Source organism: Geotrypetes seraphini, chromosome 6 (genome assembly GCF_902459505.1).
Source record: "Geotrypetes seraphini chromosome 6, aGeoSer1.1, whole genome shotgun sequence".
Classification (NCBI taxonomy): Eukaryota; Metazoa; Chordata; class Amphibia; order Gymnophiona; family Dermophiidae; genus Geotrypetes; species Geotrypetes seraphini.
In genome coordinates, this window is record NC_047089.1 from 158,066,387 (window position 1) to 158,078,476 (window position 12,090).

Below are 12,090 nucleotides of genomic sequence, written 5' to 3' on the forward strand. Positions count from 1 at the left end.
TCCTCACAACCATCAGCTGCCCCAGTTCTGCTCCAGACTCTTCTCTCCTCATCGTCTGGCCCCGGATGCATTCCTTCTCGACTGGACGGATCGGTTCCTCTATGCCTTTCCTCCTCTACCTCTGATGTTGCGGACTTTATCCAAACTCCGCAGGGACGGAGCCACCATGATCCTCATAGCTCCCCGGTGGCCTCGTCAACACTGGTTCTCCCTTCTACTTCAACTCAGCTCCAGGGAGCCCATTCCTCTACCTGTGTTTCCTACTCTACTTACACAGCAACATCAGTCTCTACTACATCCCAATCTGTCTTCCCTCCACCTGACAGCTTGGTTTCTCTCGGGCTGACCTCTCCAGGAAATCTGTCTCAGCCTGTCCGTCTCATTTTGGACGCCTCCAGGAAACCGGCCACCCTCCAATGTTACCATCAGAAGTGGACCAGGTTCTCCTCTTGGTGCCTCCGTCATCATCACAATCCCACCTCCTTAGTGGTGGAAACTGTTCTGGACTACTTACTCTCCCTGTCCAACGCAGGCCTCAAGTCTACCTCAATCAGAGTCCATCTCAGTGCCATCACGGCATTTCATGAGCCTGTCCTAGGAAAACCTCTCACGGCTCACCCTCTGGTTTCCCGATTCATGAGGGGCCTCTTCAACATCAAACCACCTCTGAAGCCTCCTCCGGTCGTCTGGGACCTGAATGTGGTTTTGTCTGCCCTCATGAAACCTCCCTTTGAGCCACTTGCCACAACTTCGCTCAAATTTCTGACATGGAAGGTTCTTTTCCTCATTGCCATCACCTCTGCCAGGAGGGTTAGTGAGCTTCATGCACTGGTTGCCGATCCACTGTTCACTATTTTTCACCATGACAAGGTGGTTCTGCGCACCCATCCAAAGTTCCTTCCAAAGGTGGTCTCAGCTTTTCACCTCAACCAGTCCATTGTTTTGCCTGTGTTCTTCCCGAAACCTCATTCACATCCCGGAGAACAGGCATTGCACAGTCTTGACTGCAAGCGTGCCCTGGCTTACTATCTTGATCCCCTCAGCTCTTCCTGACCTTCGACCCGAATCGTTTGGGTCGACCGGTCTCTAAACGAACGCTATCCAACTGGCTTGCAGCTTGCATTGCGTTCTGTTACGCTCGGGCCGGTCTGTCACTAGACGGTGCTGTCACGGCCCACAGGGTAAGAGCTATGGCCGCTTCTGTTGCTTTCCTCCGTTCCACACCCATTGAGGAAATCTGCAAGGCGGCCACCTGGTCCTCAGTTCACACATTCACTACTCACTACTGTCTGGATGCTTTCTCCAGACGGGATGGGCACTTCGGCCAATCTGTACTTCAGAATTTGTTTTCCTAATGGCCAACCATCCCTCCTCCCTCTTTGTTAGCTTGGAGGTCACCCATGCGTAAAGAATATGCTGCCTGCTTGTCCTGGGATAAAGCACAGTTACTTACCGTAACAGGTGTTATCCAGGGACAGCAGGCAGATATTCTTACGTCCCACCCTCCTCCCCGGGTTGGCTTCTTAGCTGGCTTATACTAACTGGGGACCACGCACTCCTCCGTCGGGCGGGAAGGCACTCGCGCACGCGCGGTGCGGCCAACTAGAACTTTCTAGTAAAAAGGTCCGTACCGTGGGCTCCGTCGGTGACGTCACCCATGCGTAAAGAATATCTGCCTGCTGTCCCTGGATAACACCTGTTACGGTAAGTAACTGTGCTTTCTGGTGAGACTTCATTTAAAATATTGTATACAATCCTGGAGACTGCACCTTTAAAAAGATATAAACAAGATGGAGTCGGTCCAGAGGAAGGCTACAATAGTGGTTGGTGGTCTTCATCATAAGGCATGTGGGGACAGACTTAAGGATCTCAATATGTATACTTTGGAGGAAAGGTGGAAGAGGAGAGATATGATAGAGACATTTAAATACCTACATGGCATAAATGCACAAAGCAAGTCTCTCATTTGAAAGGTTGCTCTGGAATGAGTGGGCATAGGATGAAGTTAAGAGGAGAGAGGCTCAGGCGAAGTCTAAGGAAATACTTTTTTACAGAAAGGGTGGCAAAAACATTGAATACTCTCCTGGTAGAGGTGGTGTAGACAAAGACTGTCTGAATTCAAGAAAATGTGGGACAGGGGGGGTAAAGGGTGGGTGGTTTGCCTCGGGTGTCATCTTGAAGAGGGTGCAGGAATCCATCCTCCTTTCTGCCCTCCACTCCCCCACTGCCATGCATGTGCTCTGCTTCCCTTCCCCCATACCTCTGTCACGTTGGGGATTGCTGCTTGCACCAGGAATGTTGCAGAGGTATGGGGGAGGGAAGCAGCATGCCTAAGGCATGAGGCAGGGAAGGAGCATGTGGAGGTGGGGGGGGGGTGGAGGGGTGCCACCGCCTCGGGCGCTTCTCACCCTCACTATGCCACTGGGAACAGGCATGTGGGATCTCTTAGGGAGAGGACGAGATGGTGGATACTGCGGATGGGCAGACTGGATGGGCCATTTGGCCTTTATCTACCATCATGTTTTTATGCTTCTAGATTTCTATGACCGCTCCCCACTCCAAAGTGTAGTCTCATCCCCCTTCCCATAGGCTCTTTCACCCCCCTCCCCATGCCTACCTTACAGGCCCTGGTGGTCTAGCGGTTAAATCAGCAGGAGTGATCCACGGTTGCTCTTGCCCATAAAGTCTCCACTTTCAAAAGTGGCTGCCATGACCTCTGATGGCAGTCTTAAAACATACCAGAAGATGTAAGGCACACTTGTACTGAGATGTGGAAGACACCTGTGGCCAGGACTCCTCAATCAAAGGATTGTTATTGGTTTTCATAGCCTAGTTATGTTGGGATAGGAGTGGAGGAAAGAAACTGATAGGCAGGGCTTTTGGTTTTTAGTTTAACTGGTAGACACTCTCTATCAGTATGAATATACTGGGTCAGATCAAAAATTAAAATAGGAGTTTGATTAAAAACTGGGAAAATGGCATTTCACTATTACTCGCTCACACTTTCTCTAGCTTATCTTGTATCCTGCACTCAATTTTTGTTCCTTTTCTACATTGGCATGTACATATTTGAGTCCCTCAAAAAAGTACCCAGCAATAGTACATATGGTGCCGAAACACTTTTTTGGGGGACAAAGAACATCTAATTGTCTGCAAAAGCCTAGAAACAGAAGCCCTAGTTGTGAGGAGCTCCATGATAGCTGTGAGAGAAGGCCTCGATGCCTCATCTGTGCACTAAGAGCTTCTGAAGCAATTTCTGACTGGGCTGGAAGCCCAAGAAAAGTAGAAGGCAGCTGCTTGGTCAAAATTCTTGATCTAATCTTTAATTGCAATTATTATGTAAGAAGCTACTTGGATTTGGAGAGCAGATGGAGACAAAATAGAGCACATAATTAAATGATGACATACAGCTTATTACTTGGAATAAGCAAACCTTTGTTCTTGGGTGTGCAGATGTGAATGAATGTGAAGAGAAACGATGTGAACAGACCTGCGTCAACTCACCTGGGAGCTACACGTGTTATTGTGATGGCAGAGGTGGGGTTAAACTATCTCAGGACATGAATACCTGTGAGGTAGGTTTTTATAACGAAAGAGGGGCATTCACAGGCAAATACTATACTTCTAAGTTACTAAAAATAATTTAATTAAATATATTTCCTAAAGTGCTGCAGTCACTGTTAAGATCTTGGATTTCATGTGGCATGTTGTAAACTACTAAGGAAGAGACAAACCTTGCTGTCTTCTGTTGTGGGCAAAGTTCTTTTTGATCAGTATTCTTCTGTTTTAGCCCAAATTTCTCCTGATTGCTTGCAAGTTTGTGAGTTTATTATATTGGTACAATTTCAGGTACAATTTCAGATAGCTCTACAGGTGAATGTTTTGAGAGACAAGAGCATTCGGTGCATTAAAAACATCTATCCCCATAGCAACCATGAGCACACATGTTGATCAGTGTAGCTATCAATCGGGATCCCTAGGGTATAACAGTTGCCTTTCAGTTTCTCCAAATTGTAATGCAAATTGCAGACAAGTGAGCTGCTTTGATTGCAATGTCGGCACTAACATGGAACATTTTATTCATAAAAACATAAAAAATGAAGGCAGATAAAGACTATTTGGCCTATCTAGTCTGCCTAACAATGCCATCTACTATCCCTTCCTCTCACTTAGAGATCCAATGTACTTATCTCAGGATTTCTTGAATTCAGATATACTTTTTGACTCTACCACCTGTGCCAGGAGTCCATTCCAAGCAATCGCCACCCTTTCTGTGAAAAAGTATTTTCTGAGGTTACTTCTGAATCTATCTCTAGTTCATGTGTTTTGTCATTTTCCTTGTGCTGCCTTTGTGCTAGCAGTGTTCTTGTCATTGTTGGTTATACTGTGTAAACAAACCAGTATGAATCCTAAAGCATGAACATGTAATAGATATGTCTGTTACCACTGTGCATCAATAGCTAGACAATATTTCAAAACAGAAAAACATCCCCAAAATGGCACAAAGTGATAGACATATTTTTGCAAAAAGTCCAAATTGCTATTTTCAAAACTCATTTGTAAGTCCTTTTTCTCTACAGTTTATCTAAATTTAAAGGGGATGTGTTGGAGGCATGATTTGGTCAGGACTAGCACGAGCTTACACTTTTATTTATTTATGTAGTTCATTTTATATCCCATCCTCTCCAATGAGCTCAGAATGGGTTACAGGTTGACATACATATTGCATAGACAAACAGGTTATAATTTACTTATGTACAGTATACTGTATATTTAATTTCTTGGATTGATATACATGGAGATTCAGGTTTAGCATACAATTTGGTCATCTTAGGTTGTTAGCTAAGTTTACATACATAGAGGTAGCATATAAAGATAGCCTACATAATGAGGATCAATTTCAACACAATGGCTAAAAGGGATGGGTTAAGGAAAATTACTGGGGGAAGTACCGAAGGATAGTGAGCGTGGAAGTTCTTCAGGAGTCTAATCACTGTGTTTTGTACTTGTAGGCACTGGAGATTTTTTGCTGTTAAACCTTTGAATAATGTGTTACAGTAATCCATGCAGGATAGATGAAGGCATAGAGGAGTTGGGTGAAGTCAGGTTCAGATAAATAGTTCCTTATTTTCTTGAGCTGCTAGAGGTAATAGAACGATGATGAGACTACTTGGGGAAATATGCCCGGAGAGTGAAAGGTTTGCATCTAGCTACGTGCTTGGTGTTTTGCAGTTATGGTTGTGGCTTCCTAGAGGAGAGAGGGATGAGTACAGGTGCATTGTTCTTTGTGGATCCAAAGAAGTTCTGTTTTTGAGGCATTAAGTTGCAGTTTATTTGTAGACATCCAGTTTTTTTATTTCCATGAGACAGCTGTGAAGTTTTGTGATCTGGGAGTCGTGGCTCTTTTCAAGAGGAAGGTATAGTGGATGTCATTGGTGAAGGTGTGGCTATGTATGTGGTGTCTGTGGCAGGTATCTAGGCTAGATTTGATGTAGAAGTTAAATAGTAGAGGGGACAAGAAAGCTCCCTGTGGTACTCTGTATTTGATTGGTTTCAGTTTTTATAGGGTGGAGTCAAGCAGTACACTTTGGGTTCTGTTACTCGGGGAGAAAATGAACCAGCACAGTGCAACATCTCAGATGCCAATTTCGGTAAGATGAGTAATGAGGAAGGAATGGTGAATAGTATTGAAGAGCAGGGAGGGAAGGGGGACAGGGTGCAGAGCCTGGGTGGGAAGGGGCTGGGCACAGAGCCTGACAGGGGAGGGAGGGAAGGAAGGGGGCTGGGTATAGCGCCTGACAGGAGAGGTAGGCTGCACTGAGATCATGTAGCACCAGTAGTACATAGTTTCCCTTGTCCATGAGTTTCCATCAGTCGTCAGTTATGTCCATCAGGACTGTTTCAGTGCTATAACATTTCCTGAATCCTGATTGGTATATGGATAGGGCTTCTTGTTTGTTTATGTAGGAGAGGAGTTGGTGAAGCACAGGTTTTTTTTTCCATGATCTTGGATATCAAGGGTAGGTTTGAGAAGGGGCTAAAGTTGCTGGTTGAGTGTGGGTTTTTTTTAAGACAGGTCTAACGATAGCTGATTTCTAGTTTGTGGACACTGAGCCTGTTTGTAAGGCGGTATTAATAAAGGAGATGATTGAGCTCACAAAGGCATCTTTGACAGCAGTTAGGAGGTGTGATGGGCAGGAATCCATCCATCCATCCATCCATATGAGACTGTTTCAAAGTGGTTTCAGGTATGGCTTTAAGTATCCTGTTTGAGTTGTGAGGAATTTGTGCGTATTATGTGATAGCATCCAGGCTGGATTGTATTTTGTCTGTTTTGTCAGCAAAGAAGTCAGAGAGTGTATCGCTATTGAGGTCAGTGTTTAGGGTTTGGTTGCCTCCTTGAAATGCTGTGAATATCTCTTTTGTTATTGTGAACAGGTTTCTTGACCTGTTAGGGTTTTTTTTGTAGTTGATAGGAGTAATGTATCTTTTTGGCTTCTACTGTAGCTTGTTTGTATTCTTGATACAGTTTCCTCCAGCTGAATTTGTACCATTTCCACTTGTCTGTGTTCTCTTTTTTTTGGCTCTAAGGGTGTCAGTAAACCAGTAGAAGGAGAGTTTACAGGGACATCATTTGACTTCTTTGACTGTGACTAAGCATTCATAAAGTGCTTTTACTTCTGTGTGCCATGTCATTGTGATCTTGTCAATGGATTTTGGGTTGAGTTGTAGTGTTTCTGCTAGGCTGGAAAGGCCTGAGGATTGAGTCGTTATACATTTTTTGGGTTGAAGACGTTGCATGGTTGGTGGTTATTTCGCAGAGTAGATTACATTACATTACATTAGAGATTTCTATTCCACCAATGCCTTGTGGTTCAAGGCGGTTTACAAAAGAATTACAAAAAAGGTATTACATGAAGAAGATATCTGGTAATTTCTAGAGGAGATAAGGAGTAGATGAGGTTGCTTTGGGGAATCGGAAAGTTATTGGGGAGTGGTATTGGGAAGGAGCTAGCGGTATTAAGGCGTTTTTAGGAATTTCTTGAAGAATAGAGTCTTTATTTCTTTTCTAAATGTTTTGTAGTCTGGGGTCATAATTAGTAGATTGGAGATTTGGTTGTCGAGTTTTGCTGCTTGTGTGGCTAGGAGGCCATCATATAGTTTTTTCCGTTTGACTTCTTTGATTGGAAGGTACGTGAATGGAGTGTGGGTTTTCCTATGTGTAGTTGATGTAGTTTGGATGAGACGGTTGTTCAGGTAGGTTGGGCTGTCACCGTTTATGGTTTTACATAGTAGAAAGTAGAATTTGAATAGTATTCTTGCCGGAATTGGAAGCCAGTGTGAGTTGCGATATGCCTCCGTGATGTGGCCATGTTTACTCAATGAATAGATAAGTCTCAGTGCTGTGTTTTGGATTGTTTGTAGTTTTATCATTGTTGCTGGGCAGGGGAGGTAGAGAATGTTGCAATACTCTAAAAGACCTAGGACTAGGGATTGTACTAAGAGCCGGAATTGTGTTCTATCGAATAATTTTTGAACTTGTCTTAAATTTCTCATAACTGTGAATGATTTCTGAATTGTTTTATTGATTTGTGGTTGCATGGTGCAGCATCTATCTATCGTCATTCCTAGTAGTTTTAGGGTGGGTTGAATGGGGTAATTGATTGAGTTAATTTCTATATTGATTAGGGTTGGGACTTTGTTATTTTCGAGGAGGATGAATTTTGTTTTATCTGGGTTCAGCTTCAGTTTAAGATCTCTCAATCATGTTACTACCGTTTCTAGTGTTCGGTGTAGTGTGTCTGTCATAGAGGGCTTTGGTTGATCAAAAGGTATGAGAATGGTGATGTCATCAGCATAGTGAAGGTGATTAGATGGCGATTGGACCAGGGTACTGGCATGATGGAGCAGCTCAGAGTGTGTCGAGTGGTATATCTTTCTGTGTAAAGACTAGGTGTTCTGGTAAGAATGATTGTCGAGAAGCATTATTGGTGTTATGGCCCCAAGTAGGAAGATATTTGTCGGGTGTTCTTCAGCCCTTTTGGACTCAAAACGGCCCTTACTTAAAAATTAGCGAAGACCACTGATATACTACAATGGTTGGAATAACAATGTAAGAAAAAAGTTCAGAACTAATTAACCAGCATTCCAAAATTTTACGGATGAGAAATGGAATGAAAAACACCTATTTCTACAAGAGGCTATACCTGGAGGAGTGAATATAACAATTCAATTGAATATTATAAAAACCAATCCGTAAAGTCTAAGGCTCAAATTCTCTAAATGGCACCGTAAGTTAGGTGGCAATAGGCACCCTACCATGGCCTAACATAATTGTTTTAATTGGTATTAATCGTCAAGGCAATTGACTGCGTCATTTAAAAGCAATTAAAATGATATTTAAAAATATGTAAGTGCCTCCAAAAAAAGAATGCATAATCGCATCTACAGAGGTGTCTAATGACACCTAAGGTCAAAGTAGGGTAGGGTTAAATGGTCATTTTTCTCAATGGAGGAGAGTAAGCAGTAGAGTGTCGCAGGGGTCTGTACTGGGACTGGTCTATTTAACTTATTTATAAATGATCTGGAATTTGGAACAAGTGAGGTAATTAAATTTGAAGATGAAGCTAAACTGTTCAAAGTTGTTAAAAACGCATGCAGATTGTGAAAAATTGCAGGCAGACCTTAGAAAATTGGAAGACTGGGTGTCCAAGTGGCAGATGAGATTTAATGTGGACAAATGCAAAGTGATGCACATTGGAAAGAATAATCCAAACCATAGTTACCAGATGCTAGGGTCCACCTTGGGGGTTAGCACTCAAGAAAAAGATCTGGGTGTCATTGTAGACAGTACAATGAAACCTTCTGCCCAATGTGCGGTGGCGGCAGCCAAAAAAGCAAACACGATGCTAGGAATTATTTTTAAAGGGATGGTTTAAGAAGACTAAGAATGTTATAATGCTTCTGTATCACTCCATGGGGTGACCTCACCTGGAGTATTGCGTTCAATTCTGGTCTCCTTATCTCAAGAAAGATATAGCGGCGCCAGCTGATGTAGATTCCGTTAACAGAATCTGGGCCTAATAGCATACATAATTTGATTAAAAAATGGGCCTCTATGGGTAACCCATGTAACTGAATCAAAAGTGGAGGTGCTTTGTTATATTTGTTATCAAGCACGCAGCAATATTCTGCAGTATTTGCAATATTTTTCTTTGATTTAATGTGTATATCTGAATACTCTTTTTAAAAATTCTAGGATATATTACCTTGTGTACCTCTTTTTACTGAAAAAAGCATCAAGTCCCTGTACTTGGGCAGAATGTTCAGTGGTACTCCTGTGGTCAGGCTCCACTTCAAGAGAATACAACCCACCAGGTGAGAGGCATGTACAACTAAAATTAGTATGATACGTGCATTCACTTCTGAAATATGATAAGGGAAGCTGCCTGAATTCAACTAGAGATGTTCAGCTCAGGTCAGCTGGCAAGCGTATCTGTTTCAGGTGGTTTTCATCAATCCCACTGGGTTGCTTTTTAGCTCTATGGCTATTTTTAGCCTGCTTTGCAAAGGGAAGAAGGCTTATATAAGTTCACCATGTCCCTACCACTTGTACACCCTTGTACACACTGGATATTTTCATAACCTAGTCAAGGTACTGATATTTCACCCACAGACTTCCATTTTGAAATTCCCCCTTCATACATGTAAAAGTATACAAGTATTTAAGCAGCATCCAAGAAAGGGGCATTCTTTGCTCTAGGAAAAGAAAATACATATGATGCTTGACTTTCAAAAGGAAGCACTCTACACCAATGTATGTTTTTTAATGTTTTGAAAATGTGCTTGCTGTCCAGTAGATGCAATGCTCACATGGATGATAAGCCCTGTATTTAAAAATAACCACCACAATATCATCTTGATTTTTGTACTAAAATCATCAGAAGCATCTATTTCAAAATTGCATAAATGGGCAGGATTATTTTTTGGTTATGTTTGTGTTGGGAGGGGGGAGGGGCAGTGAGAATGTTGTATATTTGTAGAGCACAAAAGTACAGGAATAAGCAAAAATGTTTCCAGTCAAAACTTCACGCCTCACATATTCCTGTAGTTTTATGCTTTCATACTTGTGAGGTATATTTGTAGAGGACTTTTGTATGAAACTTTATATGCAGCTTTAGCTGCAATAAAAGCCGATAAATTAAGGTTATCACTCTGCAATGAAAGACACCTTTGTCTCAATTTAGATGACACTTAATTTTTTCATATTTAATTTTGATGAATATCATGAAAACTCAGCATATTGAGACTGGTTCAGTAGCTCAACAGCAGTGTTATACGCTGCCATGAAAAGTATCCAGGGTCAATTCTCAGATAAGAATTCTGCATCATCACTAGTTCCACTTGGTCCAGAGAGCAGATTCCAACCTGACAGCCCTAGGGAAAAGAAATCCTACCATTGCACAATAGAGCTTCTAGTGCCCAGACTTGGGAATTACAGAGTGAACCATTGTGCTAGATTCCTGCCTAGGACCTTCCATGTGATGAGTGGCTTAAGTGTGACGATGACAGAATACATAAACTAGTGGCAATATGCCAGGTAGTTGCATATGGAAGTTTACAGTACTGGAACCTAGTGCCAATTTAGATTGAGCTACATAGGTTGAGGGAGACAAGTCTATAATAAAATGACAGATACTATAGCTTGCATTTGAATAGGCTTTTGAAAATGACCCTATTTGAATTAACATTCAAGAAAAAACTACTCAGGCAGTTTCTTTTTCAAAATTTGTTTCAAATATGTGCTGACAAATAGATTATATAATTTCTGCAGGTAACCAACTGGGGGGTAAAACAGAAGTACATTTAAAAATTAATTTCTACTGACCTAAACACCTTCCTTTGTGTATGTGTGTTTGTGTATAAGATGCGGTATTAGACCAAAGTTACCACCTTTTCGTGAATAATTGCATATCTGGTTAGTATAATTTATAGTGGATTTTCCCTAGACACTGGGCTGGATGACATAGTAAATGATGGCAGATAAAGACCTTTATCCCAGGACAAGTAGGCAGATATTCTCCCTTGTGGATGACATCATCCATAGAGCCTGGTACGGAAAGTGTTAAAGTGTACTGTCACTTGAAGCTTTAGAAGCTTTAAGATTGCCCACACCATGCATGTGCGAGTGCCTTCCCGCCTGATACCAGCTCTAGTCGAGTTTGCCTTCCCGCTTCGGATTTTTCCTTAATTTCCTTATTTCTTTCTTGTTACTTGTTTTTCTTTTCAGTCCTTTACAATTTCAAGTAAATTTCTTTATTTTTCCTTTTCGGGGCCTATAGGCGTTTTTTTTAGTTTTTGTCCCATCGACGACTTTCAGGTCTTCTTTTCACTTGCCCCGTGCTGTTTGCCTTTCCTGCAGGATCTCTTCCCGATATTCCAGGGCTACATTAAAAACCAACCGAAACAAGAAGAAGAATAAATGCCTTACCAAACAAATGTTTATATTCTTTTTGTTCCTTCATTTTATTTCTGTAAGAAGGTATTAGGTCTGGAGTCGGGTACCCGGCAAGTTGGACTTCTTCTAAGGTACCATTTCCTAGCGGTACTGGTGCATCAACATAGACTTCTTCCACAAAATCGATATTGAGCGTACTGGGCATACTCTCATTGAATCTCTTGATGTATGCCTCTCCTCAATCCATCGATGCAGGCTGCCATTCTGAAGCGTGCCTCTTCTTAGGGTTACCAATGCTTTGACACCCTGCTGCACCTATAGTACCAACTGAGCAGCATAAGGTACCAGTGCAATCTTTCCAAGGATTGATCATCTGAGTGGTGTTGATTCCCTTCGGTACTGGAGAGCATCGACAGTTCATCGATCTCATCACCAGCGTCACTGGCATTTTTTGCATTGTGTCACTCGATGCATTCCTATCATTGACACCATCAGTCATCGATGCAGATTGTCAATTCTGATGTGCTCTGCCCATTGGGGTTTTCAACATTTCGACACCTGTGGCTCTTAGTACCGGTGCAATTTTTCACCGTATGCACAGCATTTGTATGGTGAATGATTGGCCATCAACT

General features: G+C 42.2%; 1 protein-coding gene across 1 annotated transcript in view; it reads left to right on the forward strand.

The window, feature by feature from the left end:
- The window catches only part of GAS6 (growth arrest specific 6), a 134,246-nt gene that overhangs the window by 89,344 nt on the left and 32,812 nt on the right, over positions 1-12,090 (forward strand). Inside the window, exons 8-9 of the mRNA XM_033948665.1 lie at positions 3,454-3,575; positions 9,260-9,378. Of these exons, the coding sequence (XP_033804556.1) occupies positions 3,454-3,575; positions 9,260-9,378 (241 nt within the window). The remainder of the gene's footprint in view (positions 1-3,453; positions 3,576-9,259; positions 9,379-12,090) is intronic.